At 40.5% G+C, this 25,530-nt stretch overlaps 1 protein-coding gene and 1 long non-coding RNA gene across 3 annotated transcripts in view; one reads left to right on the forward strand and one right to left on the reverse strand.

Moving 5' to 3' along the window:
- RSPO3 (R-spondin 3) overlaps nt 1-14,479 on the reverse strand; it is a 75,997-nt gene extending 61,518 nt beyond the window's left edge. Inside the window, exon 1 of the mRNA XM_050788726.1 lies at nt 14,138-14,479. Coding sequence (XP_050644683.1) covers nt 14,138-14,234 — 97 coding nt within the window. The 5' untranslated portion in view covers nt 14,235-14,479. The remainder of the gene's footprint in view (nt 1-14,137) is intronic.
- LOC126953281 (uncharacterized) overlaps nt 14,400-25,530 on the forward strand; it is a 118,545-nt gene continuing 107,414 nt past the window's right edge. For both annotated transcript variants that reach the window (XR_007725172.1, XR_007725173.1), the window contains exon 1: nt 14,400-14,526. This is a non-coding gene — a long non-coding RNA (uncharacterized LOC126953281). The remainder of the gene's footprint in view (nt 14,527-25,530) is intronic.

The following is a 25,530-nucleotide window of genomic DNA, read 5'->3' on the forward strand; positions in this document are numbered from 1 at the left end:
AGAAAGACACGATTATCTTCCAATTAAATTTATAAATTTTCTATTTCATATTCCATAGATCCATTTTGATTATTTTCCTTGCTCATTTATAGCAAATACAGTATTTAAATAGGATTCATTTGGAAACTTAGCAGTGAATGACCGCCATTATGTTTGAAGCAAAACAAAAAGGAGTAAAATTCCACTGCATATGTTTTAACATCATTTACATTGAACTTTTACTAAAATGGTTTTTCACAAAAAAATCTTAAAATTTAAAAAATCCTATGTCTGCAGTGAGGAAAAAAAAATCTAGATATTAAGAAGAAATCTCATATTGTGACTTATCAACAAAGAAATGAAATTAAGATTAATGGGTTCTTAAATTTTAATGTAGGCCTTAAATCATCAAGGGAAGGAGGAAACATTAGTTAGTCTAAATGACATATGCCTTTCCTAGTCAAGTATCATAGGAATCATTAATGCTGTAGCATTAATTTGAAATTCAGTCAGTGAAGTTTCTGAGGTTTTAAATTGCTTAGCTGTGTAATCCCCTAGTATATAATAAACACTTCAAAATGCTGTGCAAACAGGAAAGCACAGAAAGGGAATACTGGTTTGCTTTCACCTCTTGAGGTCTAGGGTACTACCCTGTTTTAATAAATAATATTCAATATAAGGCTTAGAGCTCAGCAGTTATCCCTTTTAGTAGTTTTTGAATAATAATAATGTGGATATCAGAGTTTATATCAGATCAGATCTCAGATATGTTACTTCATTTTGGTCAGAATTTGGAGAACTAGCCAAGAATTGCATTTGAACTGGCATGATGATAAGATTTGTAAATGCCTCCACTTTTTTTTAAACCATTAAAGCTCCAGTAGTCAGTTTTTACTATTTTTCAATTTAAATGAACTCATTTCCCTTATATCCTGTGCACATTTAAAAAACTCATCTGTATAGTGATAACATAATATTTTGCAGTTCGATTACATACAGTTCATACTAACTCCTCTCGATTCTTTTTCTTTTAGCATTTTCTCCATTATACAGTATCAGAATCTTTGCATCAGATAGCATCAGACCTGTTGTTGCAAACACTACTGAGATCTATCATTTAGGAACAGTTACTTAAACTTTGTTTAATCTCTAATGGAAAGGATTTCTATAAACATTTACACCAGAACAGTTTGTCAGAATGAATCCTGCAAAATTGCTGGCATACTCCCAGGATCAGGGGGCTGGTGTTGGGGGAGAGGGGAGATTCCTGGTTATATAATTTTAAGCAACCCTAGAATTTCAGGGGTCTTCCTGCTAGAATATGAAGGGTTTGTATTAACAAAAAGGTATTTCAGTGCCCAGAGCAATTCAATTAAAGTATTTGAACAGCCACTTTAGTTTATTGCTCTTGTAAAAATGACTCTCCATTTGCTTCAGGTTTAAAGTAAAGGGATTATTTAGGTTTCAGAGACCCAGTAAATGAATTGTCTATGAGGAAAGAAATTTGTACAAGAAGTGTGAAGAAACACACCAAATTTATTCTGTGCAATGGTTCTTAAGGTGCTTAATACGTAGAAATGACTTGATCTTCCCATGAGTTGCTAGGAAGTCAGCATGAAAGAGTTAGTGGGGGGAAAACTGAAATCTGCCAAGATAAATGCAGCACTGTTTATAAATTAACTCGGCTGTCTGTGTCTTTATTTTTTCTTTGGAAGATTATAAAATTAAGACTGTTCAACTCATCTTAGTAGGGGTTTAGAATTTGGGGAGTGGATGAGGAAGTGAATTTGAGCTAGGAAGGGTGACGAAAATATCCTGCACTGGGAAATCTTGGCAATTTTCATTTGAATGTGTTCTTATCTGATGACCTACAGCACTTCAGCCCAACAGCTTGTGAATTAAGTAGTATGGGTAAAAACTATTACATAACGTTTTCTTGGATTGTAGGCTCTCCTTAGAGTATATACTAAGTTCAGAGGCAAACAGTTTAAAATGAATTCCTGGAATGTCAATGGGATGCCCACATGGATACTGAAGATGGTAGTGATAGCATGAAATGGTTTGGAGCTTCTCTTGCTGCAACTCTCCCTTATTCTGTTAGAAACTAAACTTTGGGGTATGGTCACATAATGCCCACAAGTTTAAAAACACAGGCTGGTATGATAGCAAATGTTATTGATTGTGCTAGGGCCAAGTATGCATCTACGTGATACTGCAAGCCTAATTGGCCTCCAAGGAAATCCCACTGATCTATGTTAAAAGCTTGCATCTACATCAAGCTCTGGACAGAACTGGAAGGTTGGCTGGATGTCTTAGAAATGTGCTATATGAAAGAGAGACTGGCCTTTAAAAATTACATTCAGTCTTTGTGGAGGGGGCTGAGAGTTACCATCTTGAGGATGGCATGAAATGAGAGTGTGTGAATTAAAGTCAGAGGGGCTAAGGTTACCATGTTTGGACCTTGTTCCTTAACAAACAAGTAATGAGGGTCCTTTTGGACTCCAAATGAAAAAAAAAACTCATCATAAATTGAAAAAAAAACTAAATTCTATAAGAAACAAATATGTAGCTTCTCAGTATGTCCTCAGTTTCTGGCCAAGCAGCATTTGTCCGTACCATTTGTATTTTATGGCGGAAACTACATGACCAGTGGTACAAGTAAACACAGCAAAAAAATTTTGCTAAGTTTTTAAAAAATCAGAATTCTTCTATTCTTTGGTTATCTTATTGTCAATCTAAGACTAAAGAAAATCAAATACATTGTTCCACAATATTGGCCATAGTGACAATCAGGTAATTATAACTATTAGATGTGTGCAGTGCACAAGGACAGGGTTTATTTGCCTACCAAATGATACCCGGAGATTTCTAGTTGCCAGAAAAAGCTGGCCAGAAAAAGAGTTTGACTTCCTGTCTGTAGATTTAACATAAGCAATATCACTCATCCATATATTTAAACAGAGAACTGGTAGTCTAACCTCAAAAGAATATTGAAATATACTGAAGTCATTCTGAACCATAAAGGAATTTGAAATTTACCACTGTAAGGACAGTGTCTTTGTTCAGTTAAAGATCCATCACATGAAGTGATGGAGTATGTTTTCTGGGTATCCAAGCCAATGGTTTCAAAGGCAAACTTTTACTTTGGCTATTGAGCAAGAATACTTTTGTGCTACTTGAGTATTTTCCTAGGGAAAGGTTTAACAATCTTTTAATTTCTCAAATATTGAAAGCTTGGAATTATAGCACCACTTACTTGTTGATCATTTCTACTTAGATACTTACATCAGCATGTTTCTAAAGTGAATTGTTTTCAGTACAAGAAATCGTAAGTTTGTTCTAGCTCCAGATATTTTAGAATTGCTTGCCTGATATAATGTATTACCATTTTCTTGTTGCCAAACGTTACTTCAATAATATGATATTTAAGTTGACCTAAGGATGTTTACAAGAATTCCTTCCCTTCCATTTCCATGCTAGTCAGACACCTTCTTTTATGAACTTAGATTAAATTCTTTTGAGTTCTTTATCTACTCAGGAAGGGAGGAGGAGAACTTGCAGTGATGAATCAGGAGTTCTCTTTGTGGGCATGTACATTCACACAGGCAAACATAAACACAGGTTTATGAGGATAGTGACATAAACTGCACATACTGATGACGTATTTCCATCTCTTGCATGCTTAGGGTAAATAACCTATTGAGAAAAAAATTAGTGAAAAAGCATTGTTTTCTGGTATATTTCCTACTCTCTGGAACTCATGATTACTCTCCATCCTTAGGGACAAGTAACTAGGTCTGACGTTGGAGCAATGGCTAAAGCTTGCTGTGATGACCTTCCTCCCAAGGAGCCTGGCTTTCTTCAGTCTAATTACTTTTGGCAATTGCGGTTATTGGGATTTGGCCTAGTGACTCATTGGAACCCATATTATCCCAAAGAGCCACCTTAACTAGCAGGATTAAGTCTGTCAGGAAGCCCAGACTTCCACCCCACTTTTACATGGAGCTTTCCCCAGTTTATGGCAAGATTTGAAAATCCTTCACGGACTAAAAAAGACTCATAAACAAGATTTAATGGAGATAACTACCCAAAGAAGAGCACATTAGGAGTGAAGTAGAAATGATAAGTTCATGAATAAATGACCTACTGCAAAACGGAACTGATTAAGGTAGAGTTAAAACTATGCTATTTATAGTCGTTTTACTGATCACCAGTAGTCAATCTAAAGTGAGTCAGGAACTGTAGAAACTATAAAAGAAAAGGACGTTTATTTATCGTTAGGCATTTCCTAACCATTAAATTTTCCCTAAAAACAAGGAGGACTCTAGGGCACATTAGCAGTCATCTGGTAAGACATAAAAACAGTTGTTTATTATTAAGTAGCTTTGAAAAAAAAGTTGAGTATGGCTGATAACCATTTTCTACAACTGTCCTATTTATACCCCCTCCACACAGTATAGCTTAGCAGCAAGCACACTCCCCCATGGTTTGTACCTCTCCTAGTAGCTGTGTTTTTATTTTATGAAGCCAGCATCTGTTACATTCACTAGTGTGTCCTACTGTGTGCATTTTGCTGTGTTCTTTTGACTGAGATAATTCTCTATCAGACAGTCTTGTCTGTACCAATCAGGGCTACAAGTTTAATAACACTCTTGATCAACAATACAGATCAATAGAGTATTGATCAATAATATCAGAACACTTTATTTTACACTACTATTTGTTCAAATGACATCTATCTCATTTGTAATCACACTCCACATATGCCTATTTTGTCCATCTAGCCTTCCTGAAACTGGCATGGTTTTCAATGGTTGCTTAGCTGCAATAGTGATTCCTGAATTAAGGCTCTTACAATATTCCTCCATCTTGGCTGCACATTAGATAATCACCAGAACTACTTTAATAAATACAGATATTCAGGTCCGATCCCCAAAGATTGTTTCATTTGTTCGAGGGTGGAGTCTGGGCATTAGTATCTTTTTAAAGATCCCCAGGAGATTCTAATGTGAACTCAGGGCTGAAAATCATTGTACAAAGACCCATAAAGCAAGAATTCAGAGTGGAGGTTACTGTTAATGCTCATGGTAAAAGTAATATAAATAACAGACTTTATGAAGTGCCATAAAGATAACTTTTTCTGGATAACAGTAACCAGCCAGTAAAATATCTTTTGTGGTTGTAAATTACATAGAAGGATTCTGATTTTTAACTGCAAAATTATAGACTTTTCCCACATCCTCATGCCTACATTAATCTTTTCTTGGTTACGCACACCATAGATGGAAATAATAATCATAGAGTCTTTCATATAAACTGCAATCCCATTGTTTTTAATGAAAAAAAAATCAGCAAATTTTTATGTTTAAAAGCCATCAATAAGACAAGTTTAAAGAAAGAGGACAAAGGGTAAAGGAAAGAAAGCGAGGTAGAGGAGGGTACTTTAATATCAGAAGCAACCTTTATAGTAAATGTTTGAAAAAAGACTTACGGTTTGTTAAATGATGATAAAGAGAGAAAGAGGAAAGAAGAGAGTAAGAGAAAGAAAAAGTGAGGTGGAATTTAGAAAATGCACCATGAATGCCTCAAGTACCAACCCTAATAGTTAAGGTGGAGTGAAGAATCAAAGAAGGACCTTGGCTTTGGAGTCAAGCCTAGATTGGAATCTGAGGGGCACCTCACTTCCTTGAGTGATCAACAAAAGTGGGACTATTGGCACATTCCTTACAGGTGGATATGAAGATCAAATGAGATAATTTTTGCAAAAGCATCAAGCAAAGGGTCTGGCACTTACTGGTGATTACAACATGGGAGCTATTGAGCAATAACTATTATCATAATATTCACTTTAGTAAGTATACATGCATATTAAGATAAGATGTATATAAATATAACAGTGGCTCTGAGAGCTAAAAAGCTGTTGTTTGCCATGTAACATTTATGCATATTTTGGCATATTATTTATTCTTGGCAAAATGTGATTGATATTTCCCTGGTGTATATGACAGTCTTTGTTGAGATGACAGTGTTCTTACCTTTGATTTCTCTTTGTAGAACAAGGGAACAAAACAATGAGAAAGGACTGCTCTTTTTCTTACCAACTTATTGAGCATATGTTAAGAAAACAGTGTTCTAAAATAAGCAGCTCACAAATTCTGTTATTTTATATTGTGTGGTAGTGGTTTGTATTATGTGGTTATAAAATGGGGGCTGCTTTACCACTTACTCTCAGGAATGTGCTTTGTATTGGGGTATAATTATAAATATGCTTACCAGCTAGTTTTCTAAGGACAATTTTTGGGAGTGAATATAGCACACTGCATTACTGTGTGTTCATTTTAGAAAGGTGTTTTAAGGTAACTAGATCTAATCCTATGTCCATGCCAAGTGCTCAGAAGAGGACTAGTAGAATAAACTGCTTCTGATACAGAAGCCCTAAAAATAGGAGGAAAAGGGGGGAGAGCTTAGGGGGCTGACTGTTACTGAGGCTAGACAATCACTCAGTGGGAATGTTGTAGAAGTGATCCCACACTGTGTAGATGGACTGGATTCTTTCAAGTTTTATCCCTTCCAGAGATTCTCTTATATTAAGAGAGCACACTTTGTAGAGAAATCTACTTAAAAGTAGAACGCTACTGTGATGAACAGATACTGGACCCAAATTCAATGGTTCAAAATTTTACTTTTATACCTTATGTAAACTTGCCTTTCATTATCATAGTTTTCCAGGTCTCCTTGTGATATGTGGCAAAGTTCCACAGGTAAGAAGACTTCTAAGTACAATTTTCAGCTGCAAGATTTGGCAACAAAAACTACAGCTCATGATACCAGTGACCATCCTCTTATGTAACACAGAGAATATTATTAAAAAAAACATTAAAAACCACAGTTGAAAATGATATATTAAACTACTTAAAATAAACAAGGTACCTTAATGTAATTAATCTTATTTTGACATTACCAAGAAGAGTGAGTCTCAATGTCAGCACAGCACACATTTTTTACACCCCCATATCAGTAGGAGATCACACACTTTTGATAATAATAAACATCATTTTCATGTAAGAGACTCTAAAGTACTTGTGTTCAGCCCTAATACTCTAATCCCAGGTGTTTTGAGTTTTGAGTTCCTAAACGTCCTACTGGCTCCTCAGAAGAGAAACAGATTTCCAACAAGACCTGCTTCTCCTATTTTTCTTTTTGTTGATCGTCATCATTTTTCCATTCACCCAGACCTGAGTCCTTACACTCCAAAGTTTATTGCCAAATATGAGCCTACATCTCTTTCCCTTTCATATCCAATTAATTGCCAAGAACTACTGATTTGGTTAAAAGAAATTATCTGCTATATATACTCTCCTGTGCAATCATTCACTGTTGTAGCATAGGGCCTTATTTTCTTAAACCTGGACTATTGTAATCATCTCTTCCTCATCATTACAGGCCACCTCTGAAAGCCTGCCGCGCTAGGGAAGCTCTGAAGTGACCCTTGAGTCAGTATTCAGAACCAGCTCCCTAACCCTGAGCCTAAGGACAAGATGGACCTGCTATAGACTGAGTATGATGATTGTTGCTGTAACTATGGTTTTCAGACAAAAAAAATTTGAATGATGAGGTATATCATAATTAATTCATTATCCACATTGATCACTTACTTATTAACCTTTATGTGATGAATTTACTTATACTAAATGAATGTTTATTTTTGTTTGTACTCAATCTTTATCTGTTAAATTTAGTTGATTAAGATAAGCTATTATTTAACTCCCTAGTTGTGACTTATATTCTCTTACCAAAAGATTAAATGTTGCGAAGACCATAGGGATCAATAGATCTAAGTTTTTGATCCACCTCCTCATTTTGCTGATGAAAAGCTTCAGCTTGGTACAGTAAAAGGACTTTCTTGGGTTATTCAGGCATCAGCAGTAATGCTGGATCTAGAACCCAGGTCTTCAACTTCTCAGTCTACTTTTTCTCAACATACACTAAGGAGCCTTCCTTCTCAGATTCTACCACAAACTTATGATACTTGCAATTAATTAAATTCTAAAGGTCAGATGAAACATTAATAAGGCAGTGTTTTGAAGAGTAGATTAGATGTTTGCATAAAACATAAGGACAGTTAAAAGCCATTAAATATTTATTTAATTGGACAATCTATTCTTTAGTACCAATGAATTTTCTCTAAAAAAATTCAAGAAAAATTTTAGCTACAGCAGATAGCACCTAGGTCCCTTGCTGAGATGACAAATGAAGCAGAAATGCTCTTGTCGGAGGCACCTGCAACCCCGTTTTTTAAAAATAAAATTTAAAAATTATTCCAAGAGTTCAAATGTGAAAAGAATTCAGTTATTTTGCTTAAAAGATCTATGTTATTGAAACTTTAGAGCAGAAAATGGATTCTTAGCAATCGATGACATTTAGATATTTAGCATTCCCAGCACCCCCACAGTCTTTGAGAATGGAACACCCCCATTCTTTTCAGTATTGCTGGATGACTACTTTAATCAGAATGTCAGTAATATTCCTAAATGGAAAGATCTGATGGGCAGAATTGGAGAAAGAGAAAAGATGGCTAAAACCTTTACATATGTATATGGTATACTTCATGTGTTTAGTTATAGTTGCAAAGCATTTCAAATTTACTAGGTTGTCAAACAGATATCAAATTTTAAGATAATTCAACCATGTGAAACCCTGAGAAAAATCTCTAATTAAGAAAGCAATCTACATTTTCCCTTAAAATCAAAGGCGAAGCAAAAAAAAAAAAAAAAAAAAAACAAAAAAAAAAACAAAAACAAAAAAAACTATGCAATTTATGATGCAACATTTTTTCAAATTATTATTCTAAAAAAATGCCAGCACAGAATGCACTGTTAGAAGAAATAGTCCTAACCAAGTTAAACACATAATTTCAACACACTGTCTTGCACGATCCTTACCGTGCTCTTAAAACTGAATAATGTTTTCCTAATGGTTACCAAAGTTTTTTCTTACATTTCATGAAACACAATATCCACTCTGATGGCATTTCAAGAATTCACTACTTGGAAAAGAATTTTTTGGGGTGGGGATGGGATATGTGAATGAATAGTGAAGAAGTAGGAAGAGAGAGATCAAGACATATCTAAAATGAAACATTTGGATGGAGACAAAGGGGAAAAGACAATTTGGTAAATCAGTATATCGAGAACAGTTTTATTTTTTGATAGCTCATTCTTATAGTTGCGGAGGTGTTTTTTGGTCTTAACTCTACATAGGGCTCTGACAACTCTACATAGTACTCTGCCAACATTGCATAGGATTCAAAAGAATTATCACAACTAAAAAAAGATTAACCATTTAACTAGAAAATATTTTAGACATTTAGTAGCAATCTGGAGATCTCTGTCCAGATTCAAATCAGCTAAAATAATACAATGTCTAATAAATTCATTTTGCAGCAAGGGTTTCCCCAAATAACTTGAAAATAAAATTTTACTACACGTTGTAATTTCCATTCATTGCTTTCTGGGGACCTAATTTGTACAATATCAAATGCCAGGGAATTATTTAATGGAGAAATGACTTAGTAAAGCTTATCTACTTACAAGTTCAAATACTCTTCATATTTCATGTTTAAAGGAATATTGAAATAACATTAAATCAGTTTCATACTCATTCTTATATTCTCATTATTTGAATAACTTGGGGCTAAAAAGACAATGTTTTAAAATAATCATTTCTAACATTCTTGTTAAAATACTTCTATTCAAGTAATAAACGGAGAATTAAAATAGCATCACCATGGGATATTTTGAGAAACAGCCCTCACAATGTAATAATGATTAAATTTGAATTCACAAAGACGTTTTTCCTTGCATTTAGATGTTGCCACTACTGCACATGAGTTTGCGTTTGTCTTGATTTATACAGCTATTACATGATGTATCAAAGAATACACTTCAGCAAATTCTACTCATATCTCTATCTTTAAAACACTGTTACTCTAAAAAATAAGGTAGACTGATGACAAATGTAGACAAGTGTGAAAAATACATTGTAGTCAATATCCAAACCAAACTTTCATTTGAAATTAATATTACAAAATGTTTAGTAGAATTAAAGGTTTTTTCTGTTTTATCAGTTAACTTGTTATTTTCCAGGATTCACAACATAATCACAAAGAGTGTGTCATAATTTCAAAGACTGGCTCAACATCTGAAACAATGTCATGGGCAATGACCAGTATATTCCAATAGTCTGTTTTTATTTTATTACCATGAAAATTATTTCCTTTGTGTTTTCTTTCTTTCTTTCTTTCTTTCTTTCTTTCTTTCTTTCTTTCTTTCTTTCTTTCTTTCTTTCTTTCTTTCTTTCTTTCTTTCTTTCTTTCTTTCTTCAGACTTCTTTATGAAAGACTTGTGAAGTTTTACAGATTGTGCAATTAATGCTTTTAAATTATTATGCATATAATGGCTTTTCAAAACTTGCATTTATCTAGAGTCAGAACAATTAAAACCCAGCTACTAGATGGCATCAAATAAAAAGGATGCTAAATGCCATCTGATGTTTCTAACAATAACCTTCTGGCATAATATAATCCTACAGCATCTTCTAGATGATCAAATAATATATACTATTTAGGAAGCTTTACTATTAGGTATTTAATTATTTGACATTGATCATCATTTTGTAATAAATAATAATATCAGTTCAAAAATTTCCACTCAAGGAGAGCAGTTTATTTTCTAAACCTATTGAATAAATCATGGCCTTGAGACCATCTAATTTATTTCTTAATAAACCTAACATCTTCTCTGTGGCCAGAATATAGAATACATGTGTACATAACTGTGAGATTCATGGCAGGAGACAAGTTCCACTTGCTAGATATATGACATTATGTAGGTTACTAAGCTTCTAGTTCTCAGGCCTTTTCTTTGTAAGAAGGGAAGGTTAATCGTACCTGCCTCTACACTTCAGTGTCTTTTTCAGGGCCCAAATAACTAATCCAAGGGAAAATGTGAGGCTTCACTAAGATATTGCGGCTATCATTGTGGCAAAAACAAGTGCTTCTTAATGTTATTAGCACACAATCTGGAATTCAAAGGTTGAGTCCTTTTTAAGATCTATATACCAATTCAAATAGACAAAAATTTATTGTGTATTTATTCACCCATAACTAAACAGACATTTTAAAGTACAAGAGTCTTGTTTAAAACATTGTTTCTTTTATGAGAAGAAACAATAGTTTGTAATAACTAGGATCAGCATTTATATCAAAGTAGAGACAAATGGGATTACAGTTGTTTTAGGGAAACAGGAGAATACTGATACGGCTTTATTTGCTATTTCCGAGGATAATGCATGGTTCTTTGGACATGACAATATTCAACACTTCAAATGAATGTTCTTGTTTACAAAAAACTTTCCTACTAAAGCAATCAAGAGAGACCACTAAAAATTTTTTAAAACAGTTTTTAACACCTTAATTTTCTATCTGTCATATCTTTACTGATGATTTTAAGCTTAGGAAATTGAAACTATTTAACTACAGGCCAAAAGATTCCTTAAATATTCACTTAATTGTCTCTTGAAGAAACAGTTAGGATAGCCAGCCACTTTTGAAAACACGTTTGACCGCATGTTTTCGTTTTAAAAATGTTTCCTAGTCCTTACCTGAGAAACAGGAACTGTGAATTGAGTCTTTTTATTCGTTTATTTTTTCCCCCAGAGATTTCAAAACAAACGATATATCTGAGTTTGTGCATATGCAGTTTGACCTTGAGTTTCTGGGCATTTAAAGAGGACGTCTCTACCCTCCACTCCTTCCTCATTTAAGTCATACTGCACCTGCCGAGAGTCTAGTCTGTCTCCTCCGAGGACGCAAGGGGTCGCCCCTCTACCAGGATTGCACCAGCAAACCAAGCCGCAAACGCAGACTCAAGTGCGAAGGAGCAAGAGCATCGCTGCGGGAGCTGTCTGCCAGTCCCACTCCCAAAGAATAACCGGAATTGCAACCCATTTCCACCCATTCCCTCTTTCATTCCCGCAACACAAACAGAGTTCGCCTTTGACTTGGCCTTGAGATGATTAAGGCAGGTCGAAAAGCTGTTTGCCTTTGACTCCTCTCGGCCCAACTTAGAGGTGCATTATCCCACAGCTCCCTGAGACAGCGCCCCGGGAAAGCTTCCTGTGCCGTGGTCCTCGCTGGGGGAGGTGGGCACAAATGGACTACAAGCTTTCTTTCCTGTTTCTTCCTTCGGAATCAGGGGCCCCAAAACTGCAAAGCGAGACGCCTCTGACACTCAGTGTGTGGCTCCTTGGCAAGTGTGTGGCTCCCAGCCCAGGGGTCCTCGGTGGGGCTAAAGGAGGGAGCGTGCTCTGGGACGCCCAATGGGCACGGGCTGGAAGAGCGGATGGAAAGCAGAGTGGGCTGCGTTTCAGCTCGGGCTCTCTATGCCCATTGACCCCGAGACTCAATTCCCCAGGTCAGACCCTGGGAGGAGAGGAGGCGGGGACCGCCAGGCGTGTGGACACCGCTGAGCCCCAGGCAGCCCCTTCCGCGTCCGGGCCGGAATGAAAGAGTGGGTGGGGAGTTACCAGAGTACACACCATTTGGAGGCCAAGAATAATAAATCGGATGCCCTGACATATTTAGTTTGGGTTCTCCTGCCCCCTGCTAGGCGATCCTAAAGGCGGTGAGGCCCGGCCAGGGCCCCTGTCGCTCTGGCCCTGCCACCTTTTTTAAAGGCAATTTTCAGGTGAATCAAACCTTGTCTGGCTGAGGCCAGCAATACAAAGGGAGCTTTCAGGGGACCCTCATGCCCAGGGGCAGGGCAGGGACAAACAACGGCCGAGAACCGATTACTACATTTCCATCTCACACAAGCCCGTGTTGTGTCCTCCGCGCTGCCCCGACGCCTGCCCAGAAAGACTTCCCGGGCGGGACGCTGGGAGAGGGATCCCCTTGGGGAACCAGGTAGGGCCGCTGGGCATGGGCTGCACGCTGCGGAGGTGCGAGGGGCCAGAGCAGCAGCATCGCTTCCTGCCCCTTGCGAGCTCCAGGAGAGGTTTCCTCCTCCCTCTCCCCACCAGCGCCCCCAGCCATAGAGCCCGGGTCACCCCTGCTTTGCGATCTGCGAAAGGACTCCTCATGGAAACACAGACACTAGAGCAGCGAGGGCGCCAGGATGCCCTGGAGCGAGGAGAGGTCACATCTTCGCATCTGTCCCTTCATCTCGGGAAGATTCCACCTTTCAGACAGACCAACCCGAGCTGAGGCTGCCCTGGTGGTGTCCGCTTAATTCCAGCTACGGCACTGTCTTAAGAAGCCACCACAATCCAACCTTCCAAATAACAGCATTAAGGGCAGCGAGGAGGCGAATCTTTAGGGGGACCCCACTCTCTGTACGTGTGTGTCTCAGGGGACACACTTGAAAGGGCCAGAGATGGTACAGATGCTCACATGTGACAGTCAACTCTGCACCTCCGGCTCCCCACAGCTGGGTTTCTGCTGTCTTCAACCCTCGGACGTGGGACGTCCGGCAGCTCTGCAAACGCGCAGACACGCGAACCCCAGCGCCTCGCGCGCCCTTTGGCTCCGCTGGTGCGTGTCGGGGATGCGGCCGCTCAGGGGCTCGCTCCCTGGCTTCCTGGCCGGGTAGCGGGCGCTCGGCTACCGGAGTCTAGCCTAAGGGCCCAGCCGAGGTCTCCCTGCACCAGGCGGTTGCGCGAGGTGAGCGAGTGCCGCGGTCGCGCCTCCCTCGACATTTACTTAGGGGTCAGGGGCATCCTGTGTCTGGGCGTCCCAATTGCCTAGGGCTGGGTGCCCCTGGCCGATCCTCAAAAGGAAAGCACAAATCCCGGGTGCGAGTCTAACCCAGGACCGAACTTTCCCGCGAACCTGAAGTTACCAGGGGGCGGGAGCCACCTTAGCGCCGCGTCCGCCCGCCCCTCGCACCGGCTAGGATGCTGCGGGAGGCAGTGGCGCCGAGAGGCAGGGGTGAAAGACGCCGTCCATACCCCCAGAGCCCAAACCCGCATCTCCTCTGGGAGGCGCAGGGCGCAGGGCGGGAGGATCGCTGCCGTTGGGAGCCGGCTCCGGACAGGCAAAGCGACCCGACAGGTGAACGCGGCGGGAGGGAGCAAACGCGTAAAAAAACCCTGCACTTACTTCTTCGCTGGCGCCTTCCCCGGGAGGCGTTTTGGCTGCCGATGTATTCCATAAAGTTCAAAATGATAAAAAACCAAGAAATCAGTCGCAAGTGCATAGTAACCCAGTAATGCTTCCCTTCCTTTTCTCCTTTTTCTTTTGATTGTTAATTATATTTAATGTTTTTAAAATATATGTAGGTGTTAGGCGTATATAGAGAGTGCCCGAGCAGCGGGACTTCTCCTCTCACATCCGATAGGCGTGCTGTGATGGCAAGCGAAGCGGGGCGGGTGGACAGGGAAACCAACTATTGTACTTTCAAATTATCCAAGCACTGAACTGCGGGGCTTCGCTGGGGTGGCTGGCATCGCCGCGAACCGGGGTTCCAGGAGCCGCCGAGGCGGCCGCAGGTAGCATGTTGTGCGGCAACTGCCGCAGGCGGGATCCGGGCGGGCGAGCGGCGGCGGCGGCCCTTTGGGCTCAGAAGCTGCGGCGGCAGCGGCTGCAGTGGCGGGGGCCCCGGGAGCGCAGTGGAGCGGGCGCCGTCGGCACAGCGGCCATGGCCAAGGGGCGGCGGAGAGACCCCGAGCTGCTTCTGGCGTGCGCGAGCAGGAGACGCTCCAGTGTTGGGCTGGGCTCCCGGGAGCACCACATAGGGGAGGAGGAGGAGGGCAGGGAGGGGGGAAGGGAGAGGAGGGCAGGGAGGGGGAGAAGAGGGGGAATGGCTGTGGGGGGCGGGGGGAGCTCGGGGGCGGGGAAGGAAACTGCTGGAGCAACAACCCTGAGCGACCTCAATAACTTTCAATTTCAAGAGGGAAAGAGGGAGCTGGAAAAGTACAGGCGTTGGGATTTGGCAGAGGGACGGGAAGAGGCGCCTAAGGGGTCCCGGGTCTACAGCGCAGCATCTCTGGACACTGCAGTGACGGCGGGAGAACTCGAGCCAGGAGAATGGGAAAAGCAGTGCGTGCGAAGAGCCCCTCAGAAGGGCAGCTCCGGCGGGGAGACTTGGGCGCACTGGGGCTGGCAGGCAGTGTTGAGGTCGAAGACCCCCCACCCGTTCAAGTTCGGCTTCTCTCCGCGGCCTCAAGCTAGGCGCACCCGGCTGTCGGTGGCCGTGCGCCCCTGCGCCCCTGTGCCCCGGCGCCCCCACCCCACTCCCAGCGCCGGCACGCAACTACCCTCTCCCCTTTGGCAGATCGCTGGAGAGTTTCTGGCTGCTGACTTGTTCCCGGCTTTCCTGACCTTCTCCTCTGTTGCCTTTCTCCCTTTCTCCCTTTCTTTCTTTCTTCCTTTCCTCTCTCTCTCTCTCTCTCTCTCTCTCTCTCTCTCTCTCTCTCTCTCTCTCTCTCTCTCTCTCTCTCCTCTCTCTTTCTTTCAATAAAAGTGGCTGCAGTTGGTCGCCAGGCGGGTGGTCGGGAGGAAACTCTGTGGGTGCTGCCGGTCAGCTACTCTGAGGTTTACCTGCTCTGAGCGGGGAGGACCCAGAAGTGTGTGCGCTCAGGATCTTCCCATTGGAAATGCAGTTGTGCTACGGCCTTTTTTTTTTTTTTTTTCTCCAAACCAAGCCTTTTCTGTGGCTTTGGAAGATTCCTTTCCCTCTCAGCAATTCCCTCTATAGTCAACTCGCCCCCTCTTGGAGCTTTCTCTCCCATCCTCGGTCTCCCAGTGTTCTTGAGAGGATCTGCTGTACATATTGATATCTCATCTGGAAGAGTGGGAATAAGATTTGGAAAGATTTTCCCAGTCTTGGAGAAGGAAAGGGAAGGTCCACTACTTTCTTATCTTCCCAGCCCAAATGGAGGCCCAAGGCAGCAGGGAGTAAGATGCCCTGGCCCACCCAGGGATGGGAGAACAGAGGGCTGGCACCCCTGAGTGGGGCACACCCTGGCTGTCGGTAGTAATTGGTGAGCTTTCCTCGTCTTTTCTCTGGTAGCACTAGCCGGTGAACTTTTTAGTAATTACTGAAGAAGTATTTAGTCGAAAGTCACAAGCCTCAAGTGATTTTAACGTAAGCCTGACTTATGTATTATATTTAACAGAATATCTGGAGGACTGCACTAGCACTACAGTTTAACACAGCAGCAAACTTCTGGGAGGTCACTTTGAAAGAGTCCCTGATTCATAGGTGCCTTGCTAATTTTTGTGCTCAGCTCAAATAATTCAATCTAAGTAAATTGCTAAAGCCTTGCAGAGAAACAAGTGACACTTGTACTTCTATCTCCTTCCTCCATTTGTAATCCCTATTACTGGATTTCCTTTCATTTATGTAAATTAGGTAAATTTACATGAATTAGAGCATTTTGTAAGTTTGCAATGCTACGAATTTTATGTCTCTGGAGTCCTTTACTGGTATATTTGTTATACATCCCAAAAGTAGGATAGAGGCAATAAAGTGGCCTGGATGCAAAAGGAAAGGAACTTGAAATATGCATTATTTTCAAGATGCTAAAAATTAGAATCTCAGAGATCGTCTTTTGATGTTAATTCTTTAGTTAAATATCACTTATTATACTGCATGCTTGTGTTGGAATTTTGAAAGTATGCATAGCTTCCTTTAGGTTTGATATTATGAGGAAGGCAACACCCCAACAAGATTATGATTTTTGCCTTCTTTTTAAGAGTTCCCATTTACAACACCTCTCTTTCAGTGGTGGAACTTTTTCTGTACATTGTATGCACATGTGTGTGCACACCCCCACACGCAGCTTTTCCACCCTTTATCTGTTGCAAAATGTCTAGTTATAAATGACTGAGTTTATCACTTTGAACCAGCAAAGTTACAGATAACAGGACAATTCCAATAATGATTATCCAAAAAAGAAGCCACTCTATTTTACTATGCCTGTCCCCATCTGCTTTGCTTTCCTTCTTGCTTAATACCTCAAGTCCTGAATATCTGCACCATAAAACATGGGGGATTTAAAGACTATGGGAGGCTCCCTTTGAAAAGGACTCCAGAGACAGCCTTTCTAATCCGGGATACTTGAGCCGGATGGGATGAGATTGCAAAAGGGATGTGAAAAAGCAATTTGATGAACAACTTCAGGGAAATAAACATGAAGAAAGACACTTACTTTTCACTGTGTGGTTGTGCAGACATATGTTAGTTTGGAAGAGAACAGGAATGGCAGTGTAAGTAAATAAACAAACCCGATGAGAAGCTACGGTTCTTGAGCCATCCCAGAAAAGAAGTGCTAGATGCAGTGGGAAGGAAAAACTTGTCAAGGAATAAGCTCTGCTCAGAGGAAACATAAGGAAAACATTAAATAAAAGAGGAGAGTATTCTTTCTCTCTTGATGCTGTGCTTTAGAATAACTTTTTCCTGATCCGTGTTACCATCATATTAAATGTGTGTTTACTTGCCTGGCTGAGTTTTACGTTCCCTCAACTGTCTTAGAAGCTTATGGAAAGCATGCCATGGCATATTTTCTGCAACATAGTACCTTTTTTTTTTTCTTCAAACAAGAAAGCAGCACTTACAGAAGCCTGTGGCTGCCAGTGGATTTCAGAACTCAAGCCTAAAGAAAGTTAAAAACCATAGGCTCAGCATAGAGGTCAACGTTTGCTTATTTTTCTCTAAAACACATTAGTTCCAGGGAGTTTTGGATAACCAGGAGACTGGGAGGCTTGGGCCAGGAGAATAGAATAGCTTTGAACAAAGGTAGGAGGCTAAGCATATCCAGACTAGTTACTGCAACTTCTCATCTCTCCTTCCACTTATTCCAACCAGGCAGTGACAACAGTAACAAGTTATTTTTATCCATTGCAGCAGTGGCACTCTAAGGAAAGAAAATGATTGTCATATTGTTGAATCTATACTGCAAATATGTGAAAGGGGGTGTGCTCCCGAAAGAGAGAGCAAGCCCAATAGGTTGGAAAGGGATATAACTAGTAGTGATGAGAGATGTTTGGCAAAGTTGGGGCTGACATCAGTCATTATACCACAGAGCGAATATGCAGATTCTGAAAATGCGCAGCTCTCCAGTTACTCAGATCGTGAGGCATCTGAGTCAGTAAGTCAAACAGGGTACTGCTGGCGGGGTGTGTGTAACTGATGCAGCTAGAAGTCATCCCTGAAATACAGAGTGGGGAGCAGCATTTAAACGCCATTGAAATTAGTACATGAAGGAAAACTACTATTTTTAGAGAGAGAAAGAAAGGAGACAGAATTATTGTAGCAATTTAGAAAGTGATTATATGGTTATATAGCATTAAGAAAATGAGTAAATCAAGACCCATGATGGATTACTTTCTGTCAACAAGAAAGAATGTTCTTCCTCCCAGATGAAGTTATGGGACATTTATGTAATTGTGGCAAGCACCATCTGGTATGCCTATGTTTAAAACTCCTTTCACAAATCAGTTGATTGCTGGGCTTACTTAAAATGTGAATATCCAATAGTACTCAATATGAAGAATTTAACAGCTCAGAAAATATTGCATGATCATGGAGGTTTAATAGAAAGAGGCTGTATGTTGTAGTAAGAGAGCACTAAATTGTGGATCTGGGGATCAAGGTGAGTCCTTGTTTTGTACTTACATTGTTGTGTATCAGATTTTTTCATCTGAAAAATGAGGAAATTGAACTAAACTATTTCCAAAGTCCCTTCAGCTCTGACAGTAATGGAACTATTTCTAAGAAAGAAAGACAGACTTGTAATTGCAAATGTCAGAGCTATTTCTAGTTGTGTGACATCACAGCTTTTACTTACAGAATTGTGTTTAATTGAATAGGTCCAGATTTAGAAATCTGCTTTCAAACTTGTTGATTTTCTGGAAATGCCTAACCCCTTACAAGAATCCTAGATGACTCTGGCCCAGCAAAGATAAATTCAGGACAAGTTCAATCTGTCTAGATGTCTGCAGACTTTGGGACAACAAGAAAGAACAAATTATAAACTCGAGATTCTAGGCAGAGTCCTCCAGAGTGTAGGGAAAAGGACTTCTGCATGTCATAAAGAGAGCGTTCATTTAGACCTGTTTGTAGGAATCACAGATGAGGGAGGAATGTGGATCTCACTAAGAGCCATTCTTTTTATGTTTGTATTATTACTTTCTTTTTTTGGAATAAAAAGTTGTAAATAAAAGTCAAATTTTATTTTTCCTATTCTTATCTTTGGATGAGGATTTATATCCATGTACCCTTCATCCCAGGAACCTCTTCTGAAGGTCAGCAGTGAAGCTTGAGTGGTTGTGGTCATAGATTTAGGTTGAAGGGTTACTATCAAAGACATGAAAGTATAGGATGTAGGCCGGGCATGGTAGCTCACGCCTGTAATTCCAGCACTTTGGGAGGCTGAGGTGGGCGGATTGTGAGGTCAGGAGATTGAGACCATCCTGGCGAACACGGTGAAACCCCATCTCTGGTAAAAATACAAAAAATTAGCCAGGTGTGGTGGCACATGCCTGTCATCACAGCTACTTAGGAGGCTGAGGCAGGAGAATCGCTTGAACCTGGGAGGTAGAGGTTGCAGTGAGCCAAGATTGCGCCACTGCACTCCAGCCTGGGCAACAGAGCGAGATTCCATCTAAAAAAAAAAAAATGTATAAGATGTAGAGTGCCAGATGAGGGATAATACCAATGAGTAATTTTTGTAGCTTCTTTTACATGTATTATCTCAAAACTTCCTCAAAACATGGTCTCATAGATGAGACAACTGAATCCAGAAAGATAAAGTTACTTGCTTAAGCTTATAAGATTCTGGCTATTTCGTATTACCCCCAAATCTGTTTTCTCTGCCCTCCCTGTCCCCCAGGAAGTTGACTTCCATAAACTAAATCACCAGAACTCCTTTCCCCTGCTTTCCAGTTAAGTTCAGGCCTAGGCGGGGGTACCTGAGGGTGATCAGATCATGGGAAGGAAAAGTGATGCCACTCCTTCCCTGCTTTGGCATCATTTGCCACATCCTTCAGGAGGCTACAGCCCTGTCAGGCAGTCCTTTTTCTTTGGCTCTAGCACTCAAGTAGGTTTCAGAATCACCATTTACCCTCCCTGACTCCTCAGGCTTAGGGATAGAAATGGCTTCCCCGTCTTCTTAGTTCCTTGGTGACCCAACATCTCCTCTTGGTTTCTTCAACCCTGTCTGCACTATAGAAAATGGCCATTTTATAAAAGTATCTTTCAAAAATTCTTGTTGGGTCCCTAAGTGACACAGAAGTGTTAGTGCTTGGACTTGTGACCAGGTTGTCTGATTTAATGCCAGTGCCCTTCCTACTATGTGGTCCTGCCTTTCCAGAGGAATGCACTCTGATTAAAACTAAGTTGCATGAAGGGAGAGGGTCAGGGTATGTTACAAGTTACAAGCCAGGAAGGCTTGTAAAGTATGGAAGTGGGCACACAACAAACATCAGAGCAAGGTCATGGGCTAAATCGCCATGAATAACTAGAATCAGAATGGCAGAGAGTAAAGCAAACTTCATGTTCAAACTTATAGCCAAGCACTCAGAAACAAGAAGTCACAGGAAAAGAAAGAGCAAGGGAGTCAAGAAACAGCAGCAACAAAAGCTGGCATTGATGTTAAAGCATGGTTTGACTAAGTCACTTTTTACTTATTTTTTCCTGGTAGGTCCAAAATGAGCCTTGCACAATCCACGGTAAGGGTAGTTTATTGGAAAGCATAGTGAAAGATGGAGCTAACCTCAATGTGCCATCCATTCATCCCATGAATATTTGTTGATGGTGCCTACTATGGGTAACTCCAGGCTACACACTGAAGCAGAGTTTTATGCGTGGCCTTTAAGGCAAGAACAGTGAAGGAATTACATGAGGGGTTGTATTGGTGCTCAGATGAAAAGCAATGCTATGGTTTATGATAGAAATGAACTGGACACACCCAGCAACAAGCTTTAGGAAGTACTTCTTCAAAGCTGCCATATTCATAAACAAAACAGAACAAAAACCTCCTCCACCTGTATTCGTACTATCATTTATGGTTTATGTTTGTTACTGCTGGTGCCACTTTGGGTAGCTACTTTTGGTCATCTGGCTACTTTTATTTCAGCACTCACTGAACATGTGACAACCTCCATGCTAGGTCCAAGATACAAAACTAGGGACACTAGGCCCCTGCCCTCAAGGTGAATACCCTCAGTGAAGGAAGCAGGCACATAAACCATGTGGTAACTGCTGTGTCATAAGGGCTCTGCAATGTGTTGTGGGGAAAGGAAGAGGAACAATACTTGAGGGGCAGTGATGGTGGTGAGGAAAGAGATAAATTCTGCATCTAAGATAATGCAGATTTTAAAGAACTAATGGTGAATCTTAATGGGGATAAGGAAGGATCCCTCCTTTTGCTTTAGACTGGCCCTGATTCAGAGGCAGGGGGTCAAGCTCCTTTTCTGCCTTGCTTTGAGGAGGTCAGTGGTCATGGTTGGCTACATGTTTGCTAGGGAGGCAGCCAGACTCCACGAGCTGCATCAGGCTTCCTCCTTCTCCAGCAATTCCTGTGGCTCAGTGGCGATCCTGTGGGAGTGTAGTTCATGGCTGATACCTGTGTGGGGGTTTGTGTGGGTTAATGATTTGACCGGTTTACTGTAGTGAGAATGTGGGCAGATTCCTCTCCTGTGAGAAAGATGACATTTCATTTCTCCTATTCCTACAAGTGTTTGAGAACGTTTAGGATAACTACCAAAGAAATGGGGGTTGGCCTTTGTGAGTGTCTGGCTGTTCCCATTCTCTTGCCCCAACTCCATGCCAAGCACTCTCCATACATTCTGGTATTCTTTTGGAACATGTTCTCCCCACACAGTGTTTTGTGCACCCATCCTTATCAAAAATCTCCTGCTGAGGCTCATCCCTTCTTCTTTCCAGCTTTCCCCACCCTAGAATTTCCGTACTTTGAACTCTAATCCTTGCTCACTAATGATAAAGGACTGGTTTAGCTCTGCCCCTCTCTCCTTCTCTTCCCCCATATAATCTTTTCTTCCCAGAAACATATTTTTATTTCACTTTGGCCTGTAGGGTATGTCACAGTTGTGGGGGGTTTCAAGCCATTATGAAAAAGCTTCGGGTGGCTCGTGGTCATGATATTTTTCCAATTTGGCAGGTGGTATTCTGTATTTGTAGATAACATTGTCTCACTGAGAAGTATTCTGCAGGAAGATAGAGGACAACAAAGGACTTTCTTTCCAGGGAGCTTGTATCAGTTATGCATTGCTGTATAACGAATCACTTCTAAACTTAGTGGCTTAAACTATCAACTGTTTATGGCTTCTCGCAATTTTGTGTGTTGACTGACTCTCCTGCTGGTCTCTCCTGGGCTCTCTCATATGCTACATCTGGCTGTCAGGTCAGCTGACACGGCAGAGATAGCAGGCCTCTCTTCCCAGGTAGTATTACATCCCAACAACATGGAGCTCTCTGGGTTCCAGAAATGTGAGACAGGAAGCTGCAAGGCCCCTTGGAAGTCCTACAAATATCACTTCTACTGCATTTTATTGACCAAAGCAAGTCAAAAGACCAACCTAGATTCTAGAATTTACCCAATAGACTTTATCTCTTGATAGGAGGAACTGCAAAGAATTGTAGGCTATTTTAAATCCACCCCAGAGCTAATGGGCAGGTTATTAACCTCTGTATAAAGTCAAGCGTGGAGCTCTTTGGTCAGTCAGAAAGTTGATACCTAATGGAAGCAAGAAAGCAAAACTGAGGTTTACCCTATACCCTATCTGACCACCTATACAGAGTGTTTGGTTCTAGATCAGTTCTTTCTCTGAATTGAGTTTTAATTCTAGACTTGAAGCCTCACAATATCAAAGCAGTACAAAGGTCCAGGCCATTGCTGGGACAAATTTTCAGCTTTGGGTACATAAATAAGAAGCAATTATGGTTTGGAACTCATAGAGAAAAATCTTTGCAATGTTCTCATCTTGGGGGAGGTCACAAGTGTTTTTCTTCAGCCTGTTATTTCCTTCCCTTTTCTCTTGTCTTAAGAGCTAGGATAGTATTCGTTAAGGTTTGTGAATATAATATAGACATCTTCTCATTGAAAAGAATCCCTGTGAAAATGCCTCCTTGCCAGGAGGCCTTCCTTTTGTCTACTAAAATTTGCAGCAGAACTTATCATTTTAGTGCATAGAAACATGAAGCACTATCTCATTAAATTCCATAATTCTAAGATTTAACGACATGAGGTACAATCATTTTGCCCTACAACATAGATTTACCTTAAGTGTTTAGGAAAGGAGGCAATTTAACTAATGGATTTACTTCCTCACTGTGACTTGATTCTCTGATTTAGTTAGGAATGATATATTGGGTTTTCATGAGTTTTTGGTGAATTTTCACCATTATGATCATAAGAATCAATACTTTTTAAAAGTAACATTGTAAATTATATACAATATGGCATCTTTTGTCTTTTTAAAAAAATACACGGCACTATGGTTTGAATGTGCCCTCTGCCAAATTTATATATTGAAACTTAATCTCTAATGTGATTGTATTCAGAGGTAGGGCCTTTGGTGGGGTGATTAAGTAATGAAGACTCCACTCTCACAAATTGGATTCATGCCCTTATAAAAGTGGCTCCAGGAAGCTCCCTTTGCCCATTGCTCCATCTGAAGACACAGCAAGGAAGTGCCATCTTTGAAGCACAGAGCAAGCTCTCAGCAGACAATGACTCTGCTGACACCTTGATCTTGGACTTCCCAGCGTCCAGAACTCTAACGAATAAACTTATGTTGTTTTATAAATTACTCAATCTAAAGTATTTTGTTGTGGCAGCCCAAATGAACTAGTATACTAGATATTCAAGGACAGCCTGGTTTCCAAAAGTCAACTAATGCCTTGAGGATTTCTCCTCCAAATAATTATATTTGTATGTATAGCTTGCTTTCTCTCTGTTCATGTATATTTGTATTTTTCCTCTACTTGTTTTTTAGCATTGTTAAAATTATTCACATCAATATGTATACTACTTGAAATCATCACAATTAGAAGTTTATTTTAAATGCAAATATTTCCAAGAAAGTTAAGAATGGGTGAATTATTTTAGTTAGATTGTTTCCTTCTGAACACATCTCTGAAATGTGACAAGGAGAGAGGGTCTGACCTGTTTAGGGGCATTATGAACTGTGACTATGAGGGAGACCTGTGTCTGTAAGGACACTGAGTAACTAAGGGAGATGGAAAAGTGAGCGTAGAAGCAGAAGTTGCAAGAAAAAGCAGCAGCAAAAGGAGTGGTGTGAGTGTGCTAAGGATGAACTTAGTAAAAGGATACACTAGTTTTCTAGAGATAGTTTTATGAAGTATTAAGAAAAATCTAAATTTGACACATTATGGCAACCTCCTAAACATAGGAGGAGACTGCATAAAATATTATACATAAATTGTTCTCAAAACAATGACATAAATTCACCTGATGTTTGAAATGAGATAGTAAAGAATAAAAATTACCTGGAACCTGCACTAAAGATGGACAGTGGGTGAGTATGTATTATTGGAATGCAAGGACGTGGGGCAAAATGCATATAGTTTCTTTTTACTCATTTTCTTTTAAAATTTAACTGTTTTCAAAATTGCTATTACTCATACCCGTTAGTGAAGACTGTATGAAAGTATTTTCTCTGCATGACCAACTTCTAAATGCCTCTTTGAGAGAAACTTCAGTGACAACATAGACATGTTTGATTGGATACTAGTACTTATGCTACCTTCTTTTTAAAAAAGTGTCCACATAATAAAAATGTTTTGTTTAATATATAGCCCTGAAGTTTCATATTCTAGATTGATAAATTTGCGGGTATTAGTTTTTAAAACGTTAAGTGGACATATTTTTCATTCACTGAAAATTGTGTTGCCTTACAGTTATTCTCTACCTATCGAACCAAGGTCATTCATTGTTTGGTGGTAACGGGAGATAACTCCTAGACCACAATTTCACTATTTTGCTTTGAGTCTCAGAGCTGCCTTCCTTGAATCCCTAATAGTTAGTCTTGCCACGGATTTGTTGAGAGAAAGAGATTTCTAAACTCCAAGTTTCCTTTATATATACCAGCAAAGTTTTGGTTCCAAATACGCAGTTTCACGGAAAGCCACAGTGTAGTGAGGAATCAGGACTGTAAAAAGTGCCCTTGTCAGAAGGAAGAGGAAGGGAAGAGCCTTTCTGGAACTGGAGGAAAGAGTGGGAGTGTCAGAAAGAAATCAGACTCTAGTCTCCTCTTGACAGTTGATTATTCATATCTCTTTTTATATCGAAGGAGTAGAAGAATTATGCACCTTTAGGGCCTTGTGTAAGGTGTTCATAGAGAACTAATAATCAAAGGTAGAAGATGAACTAAAATCACCCCTGTGCTTGTAGAAATGAACATAATTGTTCAAAGGCAGATCTGCCAGGGGCCAGAGACATCTTGCACAACTCTCAAGTATGAGTGAAAAGTGCTCAAAAAACTTTTCCCTGCAGTGTTGGCCCCGG

Source organism: Macaca thibetana, chromosome 4 (genome assembly GCF_024542745.1).
Source record: "Macaca thibetana thibetana isolate TM-01 chromosome 4, ASM2454274v1, whole genome shotgun sequence".
Taxonomy (NCBI): domain Eukaryota; kingdom Metazoa; phylum Chordata; class Mammalia; order Primates; family Cercopithecidae; genus Macaca; species Macaca thibetana.